This window comes from Melospiza georgiana, chromosome W (genome assembly GCF_028018845.1).
Source record: "Melospiza georgiana isolate bMelGeo1 chromosome W, bMelGeo1.pri, whole genome shotgun sequence".
Lineage (NCBI taxonomy): Eukaryota > Metazoa > Chordata > Aves > Passeriformes > Passerellidae > Melospiza > Melospiza georgiana.
Genome location: NC_080464.1, coordinates 12175340 through 12201960, shown reverse-complemented (window position 1 = coordinate 12201960; position 26621 = coordinate 12175340). Strand labels below are relative to the sequence as shown.

At 44.9% G+C, this 26621-nt stretch overlaps 1 protein-coding gene across 2 annotated transcripts in view; it reads right to left on the bottom strand.

The window, feature by feature from the left end:
- The window catches only part of LOC131095410 (protein FAM219A-like), a 348552-nt gene that overhangs the window by 12590 nt on the left and 309341 nt on the right, over positions 1 to 26621 (bottom strand). For both annotated transcript variants that reach the window (XM_058043106.1, XM_058043107.1), the window contains exon 3: positions 1163 to 1265. In XM_058043106.1, coding sequence (XP_057899089.1) covers positions 1163 to 1265 — 103 coding nt within the window. The remainder of the gene's footprint in view (positions 1 to 1162; positions 1266 to 26621) is intronic.

The following is a 26621-nucleotide window of genomic DNA, read 5'->3' as shown; positions in this document are numbered from 1 at the left end:
GCATATGGACCGAGTGACCCTGGGCTTTGGGCCACCGTGCCGGACTTAGAACCAGGTCGCCACGCCTTGAAGGCAACACTATTGTCAAAAGAAACCAATTTTTTTCAGTTTGTATTTGGAAGACAAGAAGCATGGAAAAGCCAGTGGGAGCATCTGCCCAATTTCTTGCTGCCACTAAGGGTCTGCCTCCTTTGTATGATCTCAACAACCAAACAGAGCAGTGAGTAATGCAGTATGTTCCAACATCACAGGGGCTTACAAATAAAACTTGACAAAATCCTGTCATGATTTATGACTACTATTGTGGAGTTTGGGAATTAATTAATTAACACAAAGGCTCTGATCTGCAGTTCCCTTTCTATGTAATATATGGTAATTCAAGCAACTTTATCATATTCTGCTGTTATTCTAAGTGAGGTCCTCCTCTAAAAACTGCAAAGCATATAATCCTGTGGACTCAGGGGAGGTTCCTTACTCCTGAATGAAGGTAAATGATACATTGGTGTACAGAAGCTTGCATGGAAACAATAGAAACATTCTAAATGAAAGTATTCATCCAATAACATCCTTTTTTACAGCAATTTGTAGCACTGTCTGATACTGTCATACAGAGATGTGCCAAAGTAGCTCCAGCAAAGTATGACCATGCTGTTTCAAATGAGGAGGAGGTATATGGCAAAGCACACAGAGATGGATTGTTCACAATCCTTTTTTAAGTCAATAAGTATGGAGAAGGGGTCATCATCAAAAAGGAACAGGGGAACTACTGTAATAAAAGCAGCCAAAGCAGAATTAAGCTTTCAATCAGTTTGTGTTACATGAAGCAGCATCATACACTCTCCTGCTGTCAGGATTAGGTGTTATGTGAGACTACCCAGAACATGTAAAACAGTCATATCAAATCCCTAATTTCAACCACGCTGGGCTGCCTCTGCCTCCTTCAGGCTGCACTGTCACCAGTCCTGAGCCCAGCTGTCCCTGCATCTCCCCAGGGGATGGAATGCAACACAGCATTTGGGCGTGTCAGCACCGGGAAGGGTTATCACTGCTCTCGCAGTATGTTTGGCAGTAGGCAAATAGCAATGACCATTATCCTTGCCCATCCTAAGGTCATTAGGGATTGCAGCTTAAAGCACAGAGGAGTGCTTTTCCAGTCCTTTACCTTGTTCGTGCCATCACATTGTTCTTCTTGGGCTGCTGATTAACTAGGCTTCCCATGTTGCCATTCTTCAGGAAGCCCTTCTGAGCCAGCTCCCTCTGCTTCTCTGCATATGGGATACCAAGAGGGAAAGCAAAATTAGGGCAACAGCCTGGTTGGCCACCATACAGCTGCAGAAACTCAGATTTGATTGACGCTGTTGAGTCAGGGATGGATGAAATGACTCCATAATTCAGAAGGCGAAAAAGAGGTACTTTATTAAGAGGTAGCGTCCTTTTATAACCAGGATCACTAAGGTGAAATCTGATTGGTCTCAAAGTAAAAACCTTTCACACTATTGGTGAACTATGGATAGCACACTCTGAAGGTACATATCTATAAACAACATGAACAGAAGGAGAGATAATAACTGTTTTCATTCTTCCTCTCTAAGTTTCCCAGCCCTGAAGCCTGGGAGAATTCTCTTCGACTGAACTGAGAATCTCCACATTTGATAGTGATAGTAAAAGATTTTAAAATCATAGAAAATTCGGAGAGTTAGAAAGAAAGTTAGGCTTCTTAGGCCCTGGGAAAATGTTAAAGGTAGGCCCTGGGAAATGTTAGGCCTTGTATTTGCTAGATCGTGTGAAACTGCACCTGTGTAGTCAGTATATGATAAATGATATAATTGTTAGATGTGATGAGATATAATTACTGTTTAAAGACTCATGAGAAACTATGTTAGGGGCTTGATGGGGATCACGAGAAATCCATGCTTGGATGAAATCAATGTATACAGTAGAACAATATAAGTTCAATAATTATTATGTAAGTTATATAACGATAGAATATAAACCATGTTTGGCTCAAAACCATGTTGGGTCAGATTTGGGTCTGTGTACCCCTGACACCCAGAGCTCCTTAATAAAAGCACCTGCATGTAATCATTCCATGATTATGTGTTCCTGAACACTCACAATAGCAGCAAAAGGCATAGCAGAATTAATAGCAACAGGCATTACCTCTCTATCTCTCAGGAAAGGACAGCTGGATGAGCCATGTCCCATTGTCTCCAAGGTCACCAAATGCTAAAGCTAACATACCCACTGTATTGGGTGTGACTGAGGTGAAGTTCACAGCCCTCATAGTGCTGTGCTTTGCATTGGTAGCTGGACAGGTGTTGATAACAGACCAGTGTTTTGGCTACTGTTGAGCAGTGCTGTCCCTCTGACATTCCTTCCCCCATCAAAGGCGGTGAGAGTGGATAAGATCCTGGGAAGGGACACAGGGACACAACCGGGCCAGCTGACCCAAATTAGCCAAAGGGATATTCCATACCATATGATGCCAGCTCAGATATATAAAGCTAAGGGAGATGTGATGTGACTCGTGGGGGGTGGGCAGGAGACAAAGACCACTTACCCCGGTGTTCATGTGGCAACAGAGAGAGTTTATTTCCCAAGCCCTTCCCTATATAGAGCATTTGAAAAACCCGGTCTGGATACTTTCATTGGTCAGATCTCTACGCCCCTTCAGGTTCTGGCCAGTGAAATGCCTGCAGTCTTAGGAGAGATGTAATTGGACTAGGCCCCTGTCAGTCAACCCAGGGGCTCCTTAATTCACACAGTACAAGCCAGCCTGTGTAGCAGTGTGCAGTGTGGGGGTTAAGATAGTGGTTGCTGCTACCTATTTCCCCAATGAGCATCTCCTGTGGAAATGCTGCTTGGGTAAACATTCAGGCAAGGCAGTCAAGTCCACACACACCACACTCACCACAGCAAGCTCAGCAAAGAGAGGCAGAAGGGCCTTTTATATAGTTAATTCCACTGAGGTTTATTTCTGCACACCAAAGGGGAAACCAGAGACAAAAGATCAACCATGTGCTCTCTGCAAGGTTTAAGTAGGGGAGGCTATGGGGGCAGTACCAAGGAGCAGGGCAAAGGGGATTGGCTTTCAGGGAAGAAGGGGCTGGCCACCGGGGCACCACAAACAATGAGGAAACAGGGTAAGGAGAAACCAGGGGAAGTTGCGACATATGGGGAAGGGAACTGGGATGGATCAGTGTTGTGCAAGACTCCACAGGGAAGTCTTTTCTGTCTGCCCAGATGGGGAAACTCTATGGTAAGTCTCTCTAAGGGAGGGTCTGGGGAATTCCCTGAGGGGAAAAGATCCAGAGGATTCCACAATTCCCCTGTTTTTTCTTACTAAGAAGACCCCAATGGACTTCTGCAGACACTTAACTAAACTGGGAAACATGAGTAAAACAATAAAAACAATTATTACAATTGAAAAAAATTCTTAAACAAAAGATGAATCCCATCTTGTCAACCCCCATTGTCCAAAAAGTTTATTGATCAAGAGAGAGTCTTATAATCTTTTGGAGGAGTAGAGAGTCATCTGCTTCTGTGACGAACATCTGTGTTTACAGTCTTTTTCCTTCTTCTGCTCCACACCACCCAAGCTTGACCTCTTTCCTGTCTCTGGGGTTCCAGGGAAGTGTCTCTGGGTGCTGTATTTGGCGACTTGATAAATGTCTTGACATTCTTGCCAGGAATCCACCTTGGGCCAGATTCTGTGGACATGCAAGCATAGCCTCTGCCCCAAGTTACTAATGTAAATGGACCCATTATTTGCTTGGATTTGGGGTCTTTGATCAGCACAGGGGGTTTCTCTGTGAGCTGAGCTCTGCTAGTGTTGGTGCCTGACAATGGGGAGTTTGGCTCCATAAATGAAGTATTAAGAAAATGGATGACATAAAGAGCGTTACAAAATCTTTCTACATTTGGTAGTGTTTCAACTCCCCCATGCTGCTGATCAAGGACTCTCTTGAGTGGACGGTGAACTCTCTACAATAGATTGCCCTGCTGGGGAGTGGGGTATGCCAGTGGTGTGCTTCACCTCCCATTGATCTAGGAACAGTTTGAAATTTTTGGAGGTGTAAGCTGGACCATTATCTGTTTTGATAGCTTGGGGAATGCCTAGGGTGGAAAATGATAGAAGAAAATGCTTGATAATGTCTTTGGCCTTTTCCTCTGAGTGGGCAGATACGAATACAGCCCCAGAGAAGGCATCTATGGACACATGGATACATTTCTGTCTCCCAAAGGGTGCGTAGTGTGTGATATCTGTTTACCACAGCTGTAAACTTTTGAGGCCTTGGGGGTTAACCCCGGCCCCCATAGAGAGCAAAGCAAACTCCTGGCAATTGGGGCAGGAGCCCACAATTGCTCTTGCTTGCTCCCTTGTGATTTTGAACATACGGACAAGGGCTGGTACATTTTGGTGAAAAAATTGATGGCTCAATTTGGCTTGATTGAAAATGTCTGGTAGGGTGGTCTGCACTGCCATGGCTAAAATATCTTCTCTCTGGTTGCCTTCTGTAATTGGTCCTGGGAGGTCAGTGTGTGACCTCACATGCATAATGTGATATGGTTGCTCTTGGTGGGAGAGGAGGTATGTTAACTTCGAAAGCAAGCTGTATAAATCTGAATTTGGCACTTCCTTTAATAAGGAATGTTCTGCTCTTTCCGCTATTCCAGCAACATAAGCCGAATCAGTAACCAGATGCAAGGGTTGTCTGAACTCCTCAAATGCTCTGACAATGGCTGCTAATTCTGCAATTTTTGGGGATCCCTGAACAATTTGAACATCAGACTCCCACTCCTGAGTGTCAGGATTTTTCCAAGTCATAACTGACTTGTGGGATTTTCTGGAGACATCAGTTAAAACAGTCAGTGCCTTTAAAAGGAGTTCGACTCTTAAATGATTTTGGAACCAAATTAAAACACTCATGTCCTGGATTGCCAAGCAAATTGTATTCTATTTGCCATCTGTATGGCAGTTGTCTTCTGTTAAGTGGGCAGACATCTTCTGTTAAGTGGGACATCTGCTGATAATAGGCTATTGAATGTCACTGCATGACTGATAAGAACTATGTCATCCCATTGTGAGATGCTCTGCCCAGAGGGAGGAGCCAAGCATTCTTACCCAGATATAATCTTGAGATTCTGGAAGATCAACACGGCTTCTCCACTGGATTTCCCAGAGGAACAGCTGCCTCTTCCACTGGATCTTCGGAGGAAGACTACATCCTTCTACAGGATCCCTGCCCAAACAGAACCACACCTGATACTCCAGGAGGACTGCAGCCACAATTCCAATTGGACTGCTACCAGCACCCTGACCAACAGGGTGTCAGGTTGTATTCTGACTCTGTCAGTGTTGTTTTGGTTTGCTGCATTGTTTATTTTATCTTTTTTATTTTCTTCCCTAATAAAAAACTGTTATTCCTGCTCCCATATTTTTCCTGAGAGCCCTTTAATTTAAAATTTATAGCAGTTCTGAGGAAGGAGGTTTACATTTTTTCATTTAAGAGGAGGCTCCTGCCTTCCTTAGCAGACACCTGTCTTTCCAAACCTAGACAACTCATTAAATAGTTTATGTTTCTGTAGATGGACAGAGATTTGACCTGGATAGCTGCCAAGAGAAAACTGGAGGTGTTCATTGGTCTGGAGCAAAGCTTCCAGATCACCTGATGTCAATGGAAGGTAAATACATGTGAACTCACACCTTGCTAAGGTTTTGAGGCATGATCTGACCTCTATAATGAGCTAAGCCATCAACTCTGGGGTGTTGTGATAGTCTTATGTGGTTGGTGCAATCGGAACACCCATTCTATGATTAAAAGCTGGTCCCTCAGAGTGGGGTCCCACTGGATAATGAGCCCATGAAACCTGGATGACTTACCAAGATGACAAATTGGAAAGGCAGGGTAGGATCAGCACGGTGGGCTTGTCTTAAGCACAGTGCCTCTGATACATTTTGGATTCCTACGTGGGCTTCTGGTGTGATGGTTCATGGGGAGTCGAGGTCATCAGAGCCTCTCAGGAAGTTGAAAAGGGGTGCAAGGTCCTCGGTCGTGATCCCTAGCAGTGAAAAAACCTAGCTTATGCTTCCACATAACTAATTTAGGTCCCTCAGGGTTCTCAGACTGTCCTTGATGATAAGCTCCTGAGGTACGATGGTCCTTTCGCCAATTTGGAATCCAAGGTAGGTCCACGGGCAGGTGCACTCAGTCTTCTCTGTAGCAATTTCAAATCCTGTTCCTTCAATGGCTTGAATAGTCTTTTTGAGAACCATCTCCAAATAATGGTCAGTCTCAGTGCATACTAAAATGTCATCCATATAGTGAAAAATTATGGCATGCGGGAATTTTTCTCGAATGGGCGAGACGACCATCATTGTGTAGTTCCCCTGTTCCTAAGAGGTGGGAATTTGATTGTACCCTCCTTGTGTTGCTAATAACTCCACCCCCGTGATACCCTATAAAACCCCATGACCCTGCCTTTGCCTGGTCTTTTCATCTTTGTCCAGCCCCTCCTCCCCAGGGGTAATAAATGGATTCTTGAGCTTTATGAAACCAAGACCCATCTCGTTTGTTCCCATGCCCAGCACCGGCAGCTGGACCCTCTCTGGAAACGATGAACTCAGTTGCAACGTAACACAACAAACCTGCACTGTGATACATGGCAACAGGGACAAAAGAGGAAGATGGGGCATTTGTGATTCTTCAGTGTTTGGCTCCTGGAGGAACCATTATGTGTGCTGAAGCCCTGCTTCCCAGGAAGTGTCCGAACATTGCTACTGATGGGAAGTAGAGACTGACCTTTTTTTCTTTAGCTTATGCACACACAGATTCTTGCTTATTTCTGTCTTTTAATGTGGGAAACATGTATGTTAATGAAAACTCAGAATTTTAGAAGCATATAATGTACTCGGGCGGGTGGAGGAAAACAGAAATATATATATAACTTATTTAGCAAGTTTGCAAAAGTACAGAACAGAGTTTGTAACAGGAATGTAACTTGCTTGGTAGAAACAACTTGTAACAGAACACATAAGAATTTAGTTGCTAAGTAAAGGCCATAAAGATAAGAAAACTCAGTAAAGCAAGACTCAGGTATTGTTGAAACCCATAAAGCAGAACCTTTTGCTTAAGGAGCCAGCAAGAACCAGACCCCTTATTTTGGCCAGGACAAACTGACCTGGGAGAAAGCCAAACCTCCACTGCGCTTGCCCAGAAGAAAAGGTCAAGCAGCAAACACTGAAGAAGATGATGTTACTTCATTGAAGACCCCTACCCCCGACCACCAGGAAGCGTGGCACCACCAAAGACTAATTATAATATGAATCACAAGAAGGTGGAGAATGGGCTGGGAATGGGCTGGCAGGGAGGTGTGGGCTTGGGGGATCAATTTGTATTTAAACCTGAAACCTGTCTCACCAGGTACACATGTATGGTAGAAATATCCCCTATGTGTCCCAGCTGGAATAAAACATACCTGCCTTACAATTTTAATTGTAAAGTCCTTATTTACCAACTCACTTCCACTGTGTTATAGATGGATAATGAGATGATTTGCTCTCACAATTAAGAGATAACTATTGTGTGAATATTAAGAAAAGCTTTAGTGATGTATAGTTATGTTACTGTAGTTTAGATGTCCTCTGTTCTCCCCATAGTTCCCTTCCCCCCCCCCCCCCCCCCGTATTGTGACCATCAGACAGCCGGGGTTGTCTAGGGCAAGTTAAAGAAGACGTGCACGTGTCCCTTACCTGGGGCAGTCGGGAATGGAAAAGCTTGTTGCTTAGGGGGCGCGGCATGGCAACACCTGACCTCCAATCAAGTTACAAGAAAGCAGTCTCCACCACTAAATGGCAAAGAAGAGCTGACTGACAGACTTTGGGAGGGGCCAGGGCTGGTTGATGCAACCCCCAGGGGTATAAAAGACTGAGCATTCATCTTGAAGATGAACTGGCCACATGGTATCCATGGGGGGCAGTTCCCAGCACTGCAAATTTTTCCTTATATAGTCATTTTGTTGTATTTTTATAAAGGTTTTATAAACCTTTTAAAATTTTTAAGTGAGCAGTTGTTTCTCACAACTGTAATAAAACTGCCTTATCTCACCCTGCTGGTTGTTCTCCATCTTGTTGTGTCCCCTGTTCCATTGGGAAAGGGAGTAATAAGGTGACTTAGTGAACACCTGACAGCCAGCCAAGGTCAACCCGCTACACCCCGACTCACAGCAGCTTGTTGACAACACACACTAAGGTGGTCATAAAACTTCTGGATAAGAACCAGTTGGGGTAGAGACCTTGCCTCTATCTGCACCTGGTTGCTGCATGGATGCTAAAACTGTACTTTAAAACCTGCTAAAGGGGATTTATCCTTTTACTTTTTCTCCTTATACTGAGGCTGCCACTCAGGGGCCCAGTGGGATAGAAAAGTGTGTCCATCAAAGCCTCACCATGTTGGGGTTGAGATTTTTGTCTTTTCTTTCCCTGTTACTTGTGGAAATTTTCCCATTGAGTTGCTAAGAAGCACTGATGGCTGTGTGCTTGAGAAGGTGGGGAGGGGGAACTCCTCTGGGGGTTTTTTAGGGAGCTTCTCTGGGGGATGGGGAGGGGGGGAGGGATGACAAAGATATCCCGAAAAGAGAGGCAGGTAAAGAGATGAGGGCTGGAGAGTTGAGGACGCTCTCTCTCTCTCTCTCTCTCTATGCTGGGCTTCGGAGGAGGACGGTCAGACCTGCAACTTGGGGAAAGGAATTCCCTGCCATCACCATAACCCAGCAGGGAACTTTTCTTCTGCTGCTGGGCCCCACATCCCCCTGCCCTACCAGGTCATTCCGCAAGTTCCAGCTATTGCCGTGGAGTTCTGATACATCTCGTCCACCACCCTGAGATTTCTGCTCATCCCTGCTGTTCCAGCCTGCTGCTTTCAAGAGTCCTGCTAGGGGCACTGAGATTGACTGCTCCAAGGATTTGTAAAGCAAAGCCTTTGTTCCATCCCTTCCCGGCTGAGCCATTATTGCCATGTGCTGCGTGAGCTCACGCCAGAGCTCCCCCTGCAGCCATACGGGGATCACTGCACCTGCCCTGTACACCAGGAGCCTGCCAGTACCCCTACCAGCTGTGACCATAACTACAGCAAAGAGGAAAGTGCTGCAGCCGAAAAGGCTGTCACTGGGTTCCTGGTTATGTTTCTTACTTATGCTGTGGTTGTTATTGTTTTGTTTGCCTTGTTATATATACTAGTAAAGAACTGTTATTCCTATTCCCATATCTTTGCCTAAGAGGCCCTTAATTTCAAAATTCTAATAATTTGGAGGGAGGGGGTTTACATTCTCCATTCCAAGGGAGGCTTTCTGCCTTCCCGAGCAGACACCTGTTATGAACAAAAATTCAGTTGATTTTTTTCTGTGAGAAAAAAGTTACCACTACTGTTGGGCTGCTACCTGTATTATGGTAATTGCGGGTCGTTTTTGTTAATGGTTGTTTTTGTATTAGTAAAAGGTCTGGCTGGGGCGAGGTAATGGCCCTTCTCCGAGGTAATGGCCCTTCTCCGAGACAGTAACGGGTGGGGACCTTCCCGAACAGTGAGGAGAAGAGACCTGGAGGGGACGGTTATGCAAAGTGACTCCAGGACCAGCATGCTGTGGGGGACTACGGCTCCAAACGCACGGAGAAAACCCCAAAAACAAAGAGCCAAATAAGAGTTGAGAGACTGGAGTGATGTCTGGACGTGAGGAGCCGAGTGCTGAGCCTGCAGAGATGCTGAACACCTTCGGAGCCCCTCTCGCCCTGAGCATGGGAGTCGTCCCGAAACCGGGAGCGGGCAGGAAGGAACAGAGAAAACTAACATTGGACGGGATCACCATGCCCTAAATGCTCCCACGAGGATGTGATTCCCCAGCTCTGCCCCTAGTGGACAGAGCTGTGCTTATCCTCCTCCTCTGAGTCGCCCTGGGAGAGACGACGGGAGACTGCAGCCCCGCCGAGCTGCCCAATCCTGAGCTGATCACTTTTAATAAAGGCATTAAAAAGGAGAAGAAGTCTCCTGGCCCTGTTTATTTCAACACCTGTCTTGTAAACCAAGACACACCACCATTTAGTGTTTTCCCAGCTTAGCTTGACACCAGGCCTGAGTTATTACTGTTTCCCTTTATGGCAACTCATCAGACTAACACACCTCACAACAGAAAATGTTGACCCTGCTTCTCTTCCTGGCAACCTGTGATGTCACCTGTGTGTCTTTCTCTTTTATCTCACATTGATTCTGGGAAGTGAAACATTCTGCAGCTGTATTTTTAAATCGTGTGTTGTTTTCTTAAATTTTCAGAGTGTGAAAAATGCTTATTATATGATTGGCTCTTTGCAAATATTAAAATGAATACTATATGTGTTATGTTGGAAAGTTATATTAATCCCTTTAAGTAGTGTGGTACATATAGTTTTTAGGCTATAGCATAATATTAAAATAGAAACTATGTGATGTAAGATACTTTTTGTAACCAACCCAAGGAATGGAAAAGACAACCAAGAAATTCTTCTCATTATCCTCTCTGGATGGAGATACAACAGGATTCCAAGAGAAGAATTATTGCCTCCTTATCGGGAAGGCCCAGACTTCGTGCAACCAGAGAAGATTGATTTACAAGATGAGGGGGGAAGCTGAAGTTAAGCAGAAAACACCCTTTGTTTGAAAAGAATTTTTGAATCATATATGTGATATATGAATATGCAACAGGCTATTGCTTTTAAGGGCTAATCCTTTGTTAGCAAGCTATGCTTTTTGGGTCTTAGTGCCCAAGAAGCATCCAGACATCTGTAATTCTTTGTTTTTATTGTCCTTTGTTGTCCTAACTCTGATTGTCCAAATTCTTATTGCTTTAATTTGTATTACTAGTTTTATAACTATTTTATTACTATTAAACTTTTAAAATTTTAAAACAAGTGATTGGCATTTTTCACAAGAGCTTGTTCTACTTGCTGCTGAAATGTACCTTAAAACTTTGACAGTACATCAAGATTTCTCTGTCTATTCAGTGCAAGAAGTATTTAAATCAACTTCTCATTTAGGAGAGACTGTTCTTCTTAATAACTTCTCACCACAGATTAACAACTAGAATTCAGGTCCAAAATTTAAGCCTTCTGCAGGTATGCAGTGTTTGTGATGCATTATTACATTCTTGTCTCCAGTAGGGATAGGAGCCCATGTACGATCAGTTATCATATAAACTGATATTCAGTTTTCTGGTTGAAAGTCCTTCCTTGTTTCTTGTGGAAAATCAGTTGGATTGAGCTAGCAATTAGTCACAAAAGTGACTCCACACAGCCCAGACCTAGGGACCAATTAGTGCCGGTGACAAATCCCGAAGACCCTTTTCCCTACTGTGTTTGGGAGCCAGACTGCAAATGCCCAACTCCTGCCGTACCTCTTCCACTGCTCTGGGTTTGTGCTACACTGCAGCTTTTCACCCTCTGCCTTCCAGGAGGTCCTGCCATTCCAGCTTGCTTCTCCTGAGGTTCCTGCTACAGCTCCTTTTGCTATCCAGAGGGGGCACTGCGATCTGCTGCCCCTGGGGGTTGGTAAAGGAAGCCCCTTCTCCCTCCCGTCCTGCTGACTGCATCCACCATTGTCCACGTCAGAGGGAGACAGCTGAAACTCCTGCCACAGGGCCCCCTGCATCTGCAAGAGAATCATCCCACCTGCTCTGCCTGGCCGGGAGCCACCAGTGCCCCTGCCGTCTGCAACCATAACTACACCAAAGAGGAAAGTGCTTGCACCCAAGAGAAGGCTGTTATGGGGTTTCTGGGGGAGGGGAGAGTAAGATTCCACAATTTCAATATATAACATTTATTCAATTTTTTAAATTTATTTTTCTGTGCCCTGTGAGCACCCTATTTTTGGTTAATAAACAGGGGTTTTTTTCCTCTTTCACCCCCTGGTATCCATCTCTCTCATTAGCAAAAGAAAACAGAGTTATTGAAGCCCTTTCTCCATAGAGGAAACACTCATTCCAGGGCGTTTTCTCCTGAAATTTGTCTTGAAACTGAGACACTGGGGAACTGGTATAGTTAATTTGTTTTGCTTCTGCTTCCCTGTAGTGTGTGAAATGTGCTGATATACTTTTGGTTTTTTTTGGTTTTTTTTTTTTTTCTTGTGGATTTTATTTCCTCTGGAGAGAAAAGCACCTTTTCTCACTTGTCTTGGCAAAGTGGCATGCCTACCAGGATGTATAAGTGCAAGATGTGCCAACTCATTCCTTTCCACACAGGTATAAGCAGGGGAGACACGTGTCCAAGGCCACCTTTGTGAGGCTCAAATAATCATCAGAGATGCCTAGAGATTGTGGTGATCAGCATGACTGAGGAACCTGAAAAGAAGGCTACATACTCCTACAAATCTTGCCTGTTATAAACAAAAAATCTGCCAATATTTTTTGTGAAGAAAAAGGTTACAAAAACTAGTCAGGCCACTGTTGTTGCTCAAGTGTTACCTGTTTGTTATGATAATTACAAGTTGTTATCGTTAATTGTTCTTTTTTGTATCAGTAAAGGCCCCAGCAGGGGCTAAGTTAATGGCTCTTCTCCCAAGAAGGGTGGGGACCTCCCCAGAGAGTGAAGAGAAGGGACTGAGACATGGGAGGGGGTGCATGCAAACTAACTTCAGGATCAGCATGCCATGAGAAGCTACTACTCCAAACTTAATTAAAAGACCTCCAAAACAACGAGCCAACACAGAGTTAGGAAATTAGAGTGATGTCTGAACCTGAGGAGCAGAGTGCTGAGCCTGCAGAGATGCTGGAGACCTTTGTAGCCTCTCACCCTGAGCGCGAAAGTCATCCCGAAACCGGGACCTGGAGGGGGGCGAAGCTGCGGAGTTGAAGACCAGAGGTCACGCCCAAAAGGCTTCCACGAGGATTGTACCCCCAGCTCTGCCCCTAGTGGACAAAACTGCGCATATCCTCCTCCTCGTCGTCACCCTGGGAGAGATGACGGAGACTTCAGACCCGTCGAGCTTCCCAATCCTGAGCTGATCACTTTTAATAAAGGCATTAAAAAGAGAGAAAGTCTCCTGCCCTGTTTATTTCATTGCCCAGCTTTCCTGCTGCCAATAGCTGCATTAAACAAATGCTCATTGAACTTGGCAGGAAAAGGATCAGACTAATAACTCGCTGGCATGAGATACAAATTCAGACTAATTTTTCACACTGACCACCAATACACAGCACTGAGACAAGCTGCCAATGCTTCAGGAGGCTGTATAATTCACAAAAGGCACTTGACTCAGAAAAAAGGTTACAGGTTTCATTTTCTGCCAAGACATTTAAGGCCTGATGAAGCCTTTTAAATGGACCATCATACTTTGCTTTCTATTGAATGCTCAGTACAAGCACTAATGCTCTTTAACTCAGATTTCTCATTCGATCAATGAATCTGGACTTTTGTTAAATTGTCTTTTTCCTCCAATAGATCTCCCCATGATTATTTCTATGCTCTTACTGAAGGCTATTGCAATGTGTGGATCTGAACAATATGAAATTTCTTATTAAACCCCTTCTTCCACTTGTAGGCTTGGAGTGAACATTCCTAAAGCAATCTAAGTGCGGTAGGAGCATCCATGCCAGTGTCCCCAGCTAAATATCTTAAGCATGAATCAACAGTTCATCCTCCCCTTGGATGCTATGAATCCTGAGTCACTGATGGCCAAAATGTGAGGGCTACCAGGAGGAATGGATTTGCGGGCCAGGTTTTGGTAACAGGGGCTAGAAGGTTGGCTCCTCTGAGAAGCCGCCAGAAGCTTCCCTCATGTCCAATTCCTCCCTGTCTTTATCTCAACTTATGAGCCTTTTGCTTTATTTACTCTCCTGTCCACTTGAGGAGGGGAATGATAGAGCAACCTTAGTGAGCACCTGGCATCCAGCCAGGGTCAACCCCACCACAGCCCTGGGATGTTGGGACAAGCTCCTAGAGTGTGGTAGAGATGCACATGAATAATTTCAGGCTTTGAAGCAAGGAAACCATCTTTCTGAGCCTTACAAATATTATGAACCACTACTACTTCCACTATCACCCAAAGAAGCTGTTTGGAAGAGAGTGTCTTGAAGTAATTCTGGGCTATAAAATCCATCACACTAATCATCAGGTCCATCAGAATGGGAGAATGAAATTTTTAGTGCCCATTTTGTGCTCAGTGCTTCCTCCTGGCATAGCAGGTGGAGTTTGTGAACTCCATTTCTAGATAGTGAGATCTTTCCCAAGCTTTCAGCTCTTGGTTTTAGCCCCCAGATGTTTCTTTGAAGGCCAGGGCCCCAAACTCTAAGTACCTAAGTTCCTTCTAGAAATGTGACTGATTTAGGGACTTCTGAAGATGTGACTTTTGGGGTCTGAGATTTTAACAAAAATCTGTGATTTCACAAATTCAAACAGTTCTCATATAAGCTGCAATAAAACACATAAACCAACACAGTAAATAGATTAAAGAAGGAACTAAAACCTAGCATTGATAAGTAAATGGCATTTTTCTTTGAAGTTTGCCCCATATTGGCTGACGATACACCCAAATGAGCATGAATCCCACGATCACAATTCTCCATTGACCCAACTGTGCTAACCTTTGTGTGAAATCTGGAAACTATGCACCTGGGGAATTCTCAGGGCATGAAAAGCTAAAATGCTCTTTCCTTCTCAGTAATTCCAGACACGCCAGTATGGTAATCAAGTGTTCATCACCGGACTGTGAGGAAGCGAAGGGAATCGACCCATCCTAATTGATCAGCATCGAACTCCAATTTATTGATCCAGTATGCACACTTTTATAATAGTGCTAATTAAGTTCATACATATTGCAAAACCCGAGCTCATTATTGGCTACAGATTACACACCAACCCCTCCTCTGGTTTTCAATACCTGTGGTTTCTTATTGAGACCAAAACTTGTTTTTCTCATCCTGTTATTGACTGTTCTCAAGGCCTCCATGTTTGTCATCCGGCTTTCCCATCACTATCCAAGGACAAGGTATTTACTTGTTATTAAAAAACAAGCCTGAGAACTTGGTGCTTACAGGAACAAGCCTGAGAACTTGGTGCTTACAGCTGCCTTTTACTTTTCAATCAGCTGTATATGATCATGGCCTTTCTATAAGCCATGTTTGAACAAAATTCTCAAACAGGACTGCATTCCTACATGTCTTCCCCAGCCTTGAGGCCACTGTTTATTGGGGGCATGGCCCCATCAGAGAGGATAGGCAGTTTGCTCTCAGCCCTTGGCAGTTTCTGCCTCTTGCTATGAAAAGACTCTCCTGGTTCAGAACTGCCTGTGCTGCCTGCAGCATTCAGTATGTGCAATGAACTTCCAGGAAGGCTACACAGTTTGATGGAAAAGTCTGTGTTGACCCTATTAAAACAGTTAACTCAGGGCAACTCTTGGGCACCAGAAGAATGAGGAAGGGTTGGTAACAGTCACTCCCAGCAAAATACGGGGTGAAAGGAACATACAAGAACAAATGAAGAAATAACAAATATCAGTGCTCAGATTATGCTATTTACATGGTATTTGCAAGTATTTGAAATAAGTTTTTTAGTTTCCATTTCACTTGGCTGTTCTACTTTTTATCATTGTACCTAGCAAAATACACCCATGTGGTTTGTTGTCTTCCTTCCCATGAAGTGGCTATGGGTGACTGAGCACACTGAGTACAGGTGTGATGGTTTGCAGAGCCAACAGGCAATCATTAGCAATGGCAGCAGGGCTGGTACAGTTTGGGGAGAGACAGCTTCCTGCTGGCTTTTCATGAATTTTCCCACCAGACATTTCCTTGAAGAAACAAGATAGAGCAGAGGAGGCTGAGAGGGCATGAAGTAGCCTGCATGTGCCTATGACATTGTCCTGGTTTAGGGCAAATTTGGGAGAAAACCTCCAAAAGGGGGCCCTTCCAGGAAGCAAACCCGCACAGCCCCTCCCCCCAACCAGTTCAGGAAGGATTCCTCAGAGAGAAGTGGAACCTGTTTATTTAACAGGCAAAGCACTCCCCCAGCACACAAAATGAACAATACCAGATGACAACACTCTTTCACTGCTCTGAAAAAGATGACAAATTCAGAAAGTTTCTCCTGGGAGTGGTTGCTCTGTTATCGGTCCCTCTGGTCCTGGGAATAGCTGCTGCAGGACACAAAGTGCAAACTCTTGGTGTTTCCCAGGTCCCAGTCCGGAGAAGTCTCGAGTGGTTCAAGAAAGGGAAAGAAAAACAGTCCAGGGAAAATTCGGACTGCCTAGCTAAACTAACTAACAAGCAGAAGCAAAAGCAAGAGCAAAGCAAGAGCAAAGCAAAAGCAAATGCAAAAAGCAAAAGCTGCCCTGTGTACTGCTCCCGTCTCTGTATCCCGCCAACTGTTGGGGGACTGAGCAGACTGATAACAAAAACAAAACTGATAATAAAACAAAACAAAGTTTCGCTCTTCAGAGCCAGTCTTGAAGGTACAGAACATAATATCCAGCATAAACAGAACAATGACTGGGGATACAAGCCTCATAATGTCGCCCTAGGACAGACATGAAGAAGTATCCCTAATTTAGAGTCTGAAGATCTTGTGTGGCCATTAGCAGGGTTGCTGTGTTGGGTAATCTACCTGGCTCTCCATGCTGGAGTGGAGCCAAGCAAGATTAGCTTTGGTTTCAGTGGAGAGCTCAGAGAACAGACAGCTGTGCTGCCAGCCTGATGCAATGGGGAATTTGGCTGACCAGTGTCATTTTAGAAAATTCTGGACATTGTGTCAGAAGAGGAATATGTGGAGTGGCATGTGTGTGTTCATCTGTGTGTGTATGTGGGGAAAGGGTCCAGGATCCTTTCGATACCACTATACTACTCTGTACAGCATGAGGGACATCTCTTTGTCTGGATGCGCAAACCAACAGATCACATCTCACCTCTCCTTTCTTATCTATCTTGACACTTCATCTTTAAGGCACTTTGTTCCTCTATGACATTAAAATAATTTAAAGAAAAAAGATAAATCCATTTAACAAGCAAGCTGCTAGCCTCACACTAGCCTGTTCTGCCTGCTGGCCCCATCTGGGCTGTTTAGCATCTTTTCCAAGTGCTGCTTCAAGGTGAGTGCTACTGGTGACAAGACAACAGCCAAGGAAGCCCACAGAGCTTCTAATAAGACAGAAATAACACTGAAGTATATAGGAGCAAATACATGCTGCAGACATGATCAGGACCATAATCGGATCCTGTCTGGCAACGGTCTCATGATTTAGCTGCACACAAAGGTCCTCAACAAGATGGTGCCCCAGCATGCTGAGCACTCAGCAAATCATTCCTGCCCTGGTGTGCTTTCACCTGCCTGATTCAAGATGTCAGAAGATGGGCAAGTAATAGAGAACACACTCCCATGGGGAACCTCAGAGAAAATTGCATGTAAGTCAAGAGGACCTGAATTCCCCCCTTCCTACCAGGAACAGCTACAAACCTAATGAATTATTTCAATAAATACTGTATTACTCAGTGCAATTTAAAATGGTTAATTGTTTAACTGGCTGGATGTGTCTAGCTGCTTTATAATGAGCCAAGATAGTAATGGAGGATGGGAAGCAGAATGGACTTAATGTGAATGTTGTCTATGTTTAAAATCAGATTTGAATATATCCAAACAATTATTCCCTGGTGTCGTGGTTTGACACTGGCCAAACCCCAGGCACTCACTAAAGTCACTCACTCACCCTCCCCTACCACAGCTGGGCAGAGGAAAGAGAAATTTAACGAGGGCTTCATGGAGTTGAGATAAGGACTGGGAGACAACACTCCAAGGACAAAACAGGCTCAACTTAAAGTTGCAAAGTGAATTTATTACTAACAAAATCAGAGGAGGATAATGAAAAGTAAAAAAATCCCTTAAAAACACCTTGTCTTCCATCAGCCCCTTCCTTCTTCCCACTGACAGTGCAGAGAGATAGGGGGATGGGGGTTTTGGTAAGTTCATCACTCAAGGTTTTCTTCAGCTGCTCAGGGAGAGGAGTCCTTCCCCTGCTACGCTGTGGGGTCCCTCCCACTGGAGACAATTCTCTGCAAACTTCTCCAACCTGGTTCCAAATCTCACAAGCAGCAGTCTTCCCAAAACTGCTGTAATGTGAGTCCCTCCCACAGGCAGACAGTCCTCCCAAAACTCCTGTGGCGTGGGTCACTCTTCCATGGGGTGCAGTTCTCCAAGGACAGACTGCTTCAGTCTGGAAGCAGCGGCCCTCTCTCTCCACTGGGTCTTGCACTGGATCACAGCCTCCTCCAGGCATCCACCCACTCCAACGTGAGCATCTCCTCCATGGGCTACCGGTGGATCCCTGCATCCCCTGTAGATCCCCATGGGCTGCAGGGGGACAGACTGATTCACCATGGTCATCACCACAGCCTGCAAAGGAATCTCAGCTCTGGCACCTGGAGCACCTCCTGCCCTGAAGCGGTCAAGCTGGGGAAGGATTGTCCTTCTCGGATGTCCCGGCTAGCTATCCAGCACCACTAGCAGTAGGGGAGCACTATCCCGATCTCCGTGGTTCGGGACAGAACCTAAGGCAAACGCCCTGTGCTATGACAGCAGCGCTACCTTGTGGTAGGATGTGGCTTGGCTTATGGCTACAGTCAGCAGAAAAAGAGAGCGCTCTCCAGCTGTGGTGAATCCAGGTTTATTGGGTCCCAGGGGAACCGAGAGCCGAAGAGAAAAAGTGGGAGGTTGCAACAGCTTATAAGGAGGGAGGGAGACAAGGGAGGAGTCGGTCCTCTGGCGAATAGAGTTTTAGAGGGGAGTGGGATACAAAAGATTGACTTAGGGAGAACACCAATGGGGATAACTTGAGGATGGGGCCCCGGCCCCTGAACCAATCACTCAACGCTCCAGCTGGAAGTTTCTAGAGAGAAGGGTGGGAGCGCCGAGTGACGGACAGGGCACTGGGGAGGGATTTGAGAAAGGATACATTAGTCTCCAAGGCAACTGGGGAGGGGTTGGGATAACTGGCAGCACAAGGGAGGGAAGAGAGAACCAGGGCAGAACCACTACATGATAGGAAGAACAGAACAGTCCAACTTATACAGACACAACACAACACTGCCCCTCCTTCACTGACCTTGGTGTCTCCATGTTGTTTTCCCTCCTCCTCTTCTCTAGCTGGAATTCATATTGTAACCCCACTTTGTTTTGATTTTCTTCTTAAATATGTTATCACAGAGGTGTTACTATCCTCACTATTTGACCCAGGCTTGGCCAGCGGCATGTCCATCTTCAGAGCCATCAGGGATTGACTCTGCCAGACATGGTGGAAGCTTCTAGCAACTTCTCACAGAGGCCCCCTTCTGTGGCCCCCCCACTACCAAAAACCAGGCCATGCAAAACCAACACACTTGAGTTTCAGTCTTTAAATGAAATCATAGCCAGTTTTTATAATATTTTCCACATTTTAAAAATGAAATTCTGAACAGCTTATTTGTTACATGTTGCTACAAAACCAGAAATGTCAAAAGTAGTCATATGCTTTGATCTCCTACAGAACTGCTCCTTTTGTGATTTCAGGCAAAGCACATAAGCTAGGAAAATGGTGAACATCATTCATGTTATATGCTGAAGATCTACTTGGAGGGTCAGACCACCACCTAAATCCACAGATTCCATTTGTCACAAGATATTGAGATTTCAAGTGACTGGCTATGGTTGGACAGCGGTAGGTGGAGAGTGGTTTGATGCCGTCACCTCCCACTGCTTCTGTACTTGACCACTTACATCCTCCTCATTTGAGGCAGTTTGATCTGCATAAATGCCATTTGGTTGTAGACTAGGCTGATTTGCTTCCTTTGCACAGTGGGTTGGAATCATGCAGACTGACTGTTCCTGTCTCTGCTGAGGGCCACTGCTGAGGGCCACTGCTGAGAGCCACTGGAGTCTGGGCCTTCCTGATAAGGAGGCAATAATTTTTCTCTTTGGGATTTCATTTTCTTGTTGCTGTTATCTCTGTGTGTCATGGTTTGATGCTGGTGCAATGCCAATGCCCCCATGAAAATACATTCTCCCTGGTGTCTGCTGTGAGATGTGACCAGGAATAAGCAAAGCAGGCTCCCACTTAAAAATAAAGAAAAGAAAACTTTATTAACTAAGCTGCAACTCTAAGTAACAAGAAACACACAGGGAAAATGAAAACTTTCCAAAAACATTTCCTCCTCCCCCCACCAAATTTCCAATACATCTATCCCCCAAAATCACCAACTCTAGGTCCTTCACCACCCTTTAGGTAACCAATTCTCAGTTCATCAAGAGGAGAGGAGTCCTTCTTGTGCCATAGGCTTCCCCAGGAAACACCGTTGAAACCTCGTGCGTTTCCATGTCACTCGTGGCACCACCTGGAGAACATCTGCCATCGTGACCTCTTCCTTTCATGTCCAGTGCTCTCACCACTGAACATGGACCAGAGCTGCTTCTAGGGTTGTCTTTTTTAAGGATGCTTTGTCCCGTTCCAAAAAGAGCACAGTTTCACCTTTGGGACACCTGCCTCCCCCAAATTTCACCCCCTGGGGCCGAGGGGTACCAACACTGAACCCTCTTGGCTCCAAGCCATCGCCTCCCCCTGGATGCAGTCTCTGTGTCACAAGGAACATGGTTCTGTCCATGGCTATAACAAGAAGAGTCCAGCAAAAGCCACTCCATCATCTCTTCCCTCCTAAGATTCTTCTCTACTCTTCTGGCATCTTTCACTTGCCCAAACCTTCACACTTGCACATTTCCTTCTTCTATTTCATCTCTATCTCTCTTCTAGGAAAGGTTAATGTTCTGCAAAGTTTTCATTGTCCAACAAAAGGGTTAAAAGCTTGGGCTCTGCCCCCCCCACAGTGGCTGGACACCTTCTCGCTGCACCCCCCCCACTTTCTCCAACGGCTGGGCTGGAGCTGCCAGCACATGATATCAGATTTCAAGGTGGCACAGAATATCTCTCTCTCTCTCTGTCTCCCGTAAGGGGGGGAGGGGGGGTCTGCCCGATGCCTCTTGGTGCTCTTCCACTCTTCCACCCTTCCATCCTCAGGGCCCGGCCTACCTCATGGCCGCATGGCCTCCCCTCCCCCGCCCAGCCAGGAGCTGGGCAGAGGAGGTCTGACCTGCTTCCCTCGCCGGAATTCAAGAGAACTTCCCACAGGAGTGCTCTGCTTTTTAACCCCTGTGTTCTCAGAGGCGTATCCATTGTCCCCAGTGGCCACACCAGGTGCCAATATAAAATCTGAACACCTATTGGTGACCACAGCATATCCCAAAAAACCTACTTCCTCTCAAACCACGACACTGTGCAAAGAATTTTTTTATTATCTTATCCATTCCTTGAGCTAGTTACAAAAAGTATCTTACATCACATAGTTTCTATTTTAATATTATGCTATAGCCTAAAAACTATATTTACCACACTACTTAAAGGGATTAATACAACATAACTTTCTAACATAACACATATAGTATTCATTTTAATATTTGTGAAGAGCCAATCATATAATACGCATTTTTCACAACACATATATTTGTAGCTTTGTAGCTTCTTATTGTAGCTCAGTTTCAATACTTTCCTAGGCAGAAAGACAAAACAAATTGCAGGATCCCTATGCTATCTTGGTTCTAAGCAACCAAGTCTGAAAACAGCTTTTTGAGACATATTTTTGCAAACAGGGCCTGGATCTCATCCCAAGGGGGGAGAATCTAGAAGGTACTAGAGCTGGGAGGTTTACTTCACCAGGCAGATTCCTAATTGGGAGGTTCTTGTCAGATATGCTAATTTGCAGGATCTATAAGAATTGTACACACATCACTCACAAGGTGCTTCTTTGGTGTTTTCCACCTGAAGGATTTGTGCACTTGAGGATCCTCATATAAAGGTATCCCTTTTTATCACCCTAACTGTGTCTAGCCCAAATTTTAGAACCAGAGAAAAGGGCATAATGGGGAAGCACCAGCACAGTCCCACACATCCTGAGAGTGTCATGTCTGCTAATCGGCCATAGTGAACTGAATGTTACCAGCAGAATAGGTAGCTGCAACAACCATCAAGGACTCAAAAAAATATCCTATGACTCAAAGGATTGCATCATTCCATTGTGAAACTCCTTTCCCTGGGGGAGGAAGTGATCATTCCTGCCTAAATCTGAGCATATATAATATCAAGGTTTGGAGACTGGGGACACCACCAACACTGGACAGATCAGAGGAGCAGAACTTCCACAGGACCACCACTTTTGACTTCAACCATCACTTCAACTAGACTGCAACCACCACTTGATAGGACTGTAACCATCATCCTGACCAACAGGGTGCCAGACTGTACTCTGACATTGTGGGTTTAAGCCAGTTGTCTGTGTATCATTGCATTTATTGTAATCTTTCTTTTACAGAATCACAGAGGCCCGGAATAATGAGGCTGGAAGAGACCTCTAAGATCATGGAGTCCAAGCTATGCCTTAACACCCCAACTAGACTATAGCACCAAGTGCCATGTCCAGTCTTTTTTTAAACACATCCAGAGATGGTGATTCTACCACCTCCCTGGGAAGAGCATTCCAGTACTTTATTATTCTTTTGGTGAAAAACTTTTTTCCTAATATCAAACCTATACCTTCCTGTGGAGACTCTGGGGGGGCATTTTCTGGTTTAGAGAGACATAAGAAGCTTCCCTCAAAAAGCTGTTAGACCCCATTGGCTCTTTTCCTTGTTCTTATGTCTGTTCTTATGTCCTTGAGACACTCCTTTATTCTTTGATTGGCCTTCATTTTTGTACTGCCTTGAGACTAGGGTCAGCCTTCGGGCTTTTGCAGAGAGAAAAGTCAGACTCTTTATGTGCATGTGTTTGGGATTTGATCATTTCACTGCGCAGTTGAATAAAACATTTGTGGATATTATGCAAAGGTCCTTTTTTCTTCCTTACTTTGGACTATGCTAGTAGCAATTCAGACTACTATAAAAAAGAATAACCCTAAGAAATACCTCTACAGTCTAGGAGATGGAGAAATTGTGGAATTTAATATAATACAAAAAAGAAAAGGCCCCCAAGCAGCCAATGTGATGACTTAGTAGAGTTCCAGTGCACAGTAGTAAATATGCACCAAACTGCAAACTTACGAAATATTACTCATGTCATAGAAGTCTTTTACGCACTTACCAAAGAAATAGAACCCAAAACCAACAACCATCAAGCCTTAGCAACAGCCTAAAAGCAAGAAGAGCACAGAACACCAATGAGTGGTCCTGCATTCAAAAGTCCATGTCAATAATGAAAGAACTTTCCAATCCGATAAGTCCCACTTCTTCTAATACCCTTCCCCAATTCTTGTGTCCTCCTTGCCCCTCTCCTACTTTCTCTTTTATTTTTCTATTGTCTTATTACCCCTTTTTTATGTTCCCACAAATTCCTCCCACCTTTTCCCCCTTTCCATAGCCTTCTTCCACTAATCCCTTCCCTCAAAGTTCCTTCATAATACCAGAGGGAGGGTGATTGGAAGTGAAAGAAAGGAAAGTTTCCCTAAAGTGACCAATTTTTTCTTGAAGTTAATAATTTCTATTTAGAGTTTCCAGCAGACATGCCACCACCTACACTACCTCATACAGAGCCAATTACAGCCAACAACACTGCCTCAAGTGGCAGACAACCAGTCCCTGCTAAAAGAACCTTCTCCTAACTCAGTTTCCTGATAAACCATACTAAGAAAACCCCGCATCCCTCCTACCAGCTCTAAGAAAATCTGTTTGGACATTAGAGACTCAGAACTGTTTGCATTTTAAAAATTGTCTTATGAGCACTTTTGACTGCTTTTGTCATTTTGTGTTGATTCAGTTGATCCTTCAGAGCAGCTTTCTTAATAATACAAAAAATGGGGAATTGTGGAGACCCTGAGGGTCATTCCATGGTCTAGGGAGACACAAGAAGCTTCCCTCAAAAAGCTGTTAGACCCTATTGGCTCCTTCCCCTGTTCCTATGTCCTTGAGCAACTCCTTCCCTATTCCCTGCTTGGTCCTCATTTTTGTGCTGCCCCAAGACCAGGGTCAGGCCTTGGGCCCCGGCAGAGAGAAAAGCCGGACCCTCCATGTGCATGTGTCTGGGACCTGATCATCTCACCACGCAGATGAATAAAACATCTGTGGATATTACGCAAAGGTCCTTTTTGCTTCCTCAGCCTGGACTATGCTAGCAGCAATTCAGACTGCTACACTTTCCCTGAAGTAGCTTGAGACTGTGTCCTCTTTTTCTGTCAGTTGCTGCCTGGTGGAAGAGACGGACCCCCATCTGTCTACAACCTCCCTTCAGGAAGTTGTAGAGAGCAATAGGGTCACCTCTAAGCCTCCTCTTCTCCAGACTAAACAACCCAAGTTCCTTCAAACATTCCTCATAGGGCTTGTGTTCCAAGCCTCTCACCAGCCCTGTTGCCCTCCTCTGGACGCGCTCAAGCATCTCAACATCCTTCCTAAACTGAGGGGCTCAGAACTGGACGCAATACTCAAGGTGTGGCCTCACCAGTGCCGAGTACAGGGGAAGAATTACCTCCCTGCTCCTGCTGGCCACACAATTCCTAATGCAGGCCAGGATGCCAATGGCCTTCTTGGCCACCAAGGCACATTTCTGGCTCATATTCAACTGGTTGTCAACCAGCACCCCCAGGTCCCTTTCCACCTGAACACTGTCCAGCCACACTGTCGTCAGCTTGTAACGTTGTAGGGGATTTTTGTGGCCAAAATGTAGAACTTGGCACTTAAAAGTATTAAACTTCATCCTGTTGGACTCTGCCCATCCATCCAACTGATCTAAGTCTCTCTGAAGAGCCCTCCTTCCTTCCAATAGATCAATACAAGCTCCCAGCTTAGTGTTGTCTGCAAATTTACTAATGAAAGACTCGATGCCCTCATCCATGTCATCTATAAAAATATTAAATAGAACTGGTCCCAGTACAGACCCCTGAGGAACACCACTGGTGACTGGTTGCCAGCTGGATGCAGCACCGTTCACCATCACTCTCTGGGCCCGGCCATCCAGCCAGTTCCTAACCCAGCCAAGAGTGCTCCTGTCCAAGCTGTGGGCTGTCAGCTTCTCCAGGAGTATGCTGTGGGAGACAGTATCAAAGGCCTTGCTGAAGTCTAAATAGACAACCACAGCCTTTTCTGCATCCACCAGGTGGGTTACCTCGTCATAAAAGGAGACCAGGTTGGTCAGACATGACCTACCCTTCGTAAACCCATGCTGACTGGGTCTGATACCCTGGCAATCCTGTAGGTGCTGTGTGATAGCATTCAGTATGAACTGTTTCATTATCTTACCTGGTACTGGGGTCAGGCTAACTGGCCTGTAATTTCCTACCTTTTTTGTAAACGGGTGTTACATTGGCCAGTTTCCAATCATCTGGAACCTCACCAGTGACCCACGACTCTTGATAAATGATGGAAAGCAGCTTCACAAACTCATCTGCCAACTCCCTCATCACCCTGGGATGGATCCAATCTGGTCCCATAGATTTATAAATATCCAAGTGTCTCAGCAGTTCTCTGACTGCCTCTTCTTGGATAACAAGAGGACCATACTTCTCCCTGCACCACCTACCAACCTCTGAGAACAGTTGTCTTGAGGACAAGCTGTCTTACCACTAAAGACTGAGGCGAAGAAGGCATTAAGCATTTCTGCCTTTTCCTCATCTTTAGTTACTAGGTTGCCTGCCTCATCCAATAAGGAACAAAGGTCAGTTATACCCTTCCTTTTACCATTAATATATTTGTAAAAACTTTTTTTATTTTTAACAGAAGTTGCCAAGTTAAGTTCAAAGTGAACTTCGGCCTTGCTAATTTTTGTTTTTTACATGCCCTAGCAGCTCCCTTAAATACTTTCTGAGTAATCAATCCCTCCTTCAAAAGATGATACATCTTTTTTTTTTTTATTTCTAAGTTCCTTCAAAACCTCGTTGCTTATCCAGACTGGACGTTTGCCTCGTTGACTCATCTTTCGGCACACAGGGACAGTCTGTTCCTGTGCCCTCAAGATCTCTGCTTTGAAGCACACCCATCTCTCCTGGACTCCTTTGTTTTCAAGGGCTGTTTCCCAAGGAACTCTCTGAATAAGTCTCTTAAATAGGCCAAAGTCTGCCCTCCGGAAGTCCAATGTAGAGATCTTATTGATATTCTGCCTTATTTCATCAATTATCGAGAATTCTATAATTTCATGATCACTGTGCCCCAAGCGGCCTCCAACCTCCACATCACCCACCAGTCCATCTCTATTTGTGAAAAACAGGTCTAACATAGTCCATCCCCTGGTGGGCTCGCCCACCAGTTGTTACAAAAAGTTATCCTCCACACACTCTAAAAACTTTCTAGACTGCCATTTTTCTGCTGTATTAAGTTCCCAGCAGATGTCTGGTAGGTTGAAGTCGCCTACAAGAACAAAGGCTGATGATCCTGAAACATTGTTCAGTTGCTTATAGAATAAGTTGTCCACCTCTTCATCCTGGTTGGGTGGACGATAGCAGACTCCCAGTAGGATGTCAGCCTTGTTGGCCTTCCCCTTAATACTTACCCATAGGCATTCATTTTCAGTAGTTTCAATACCTATGACATCCAAAACCTCCACCCTTCTTCCTTTTCTGTC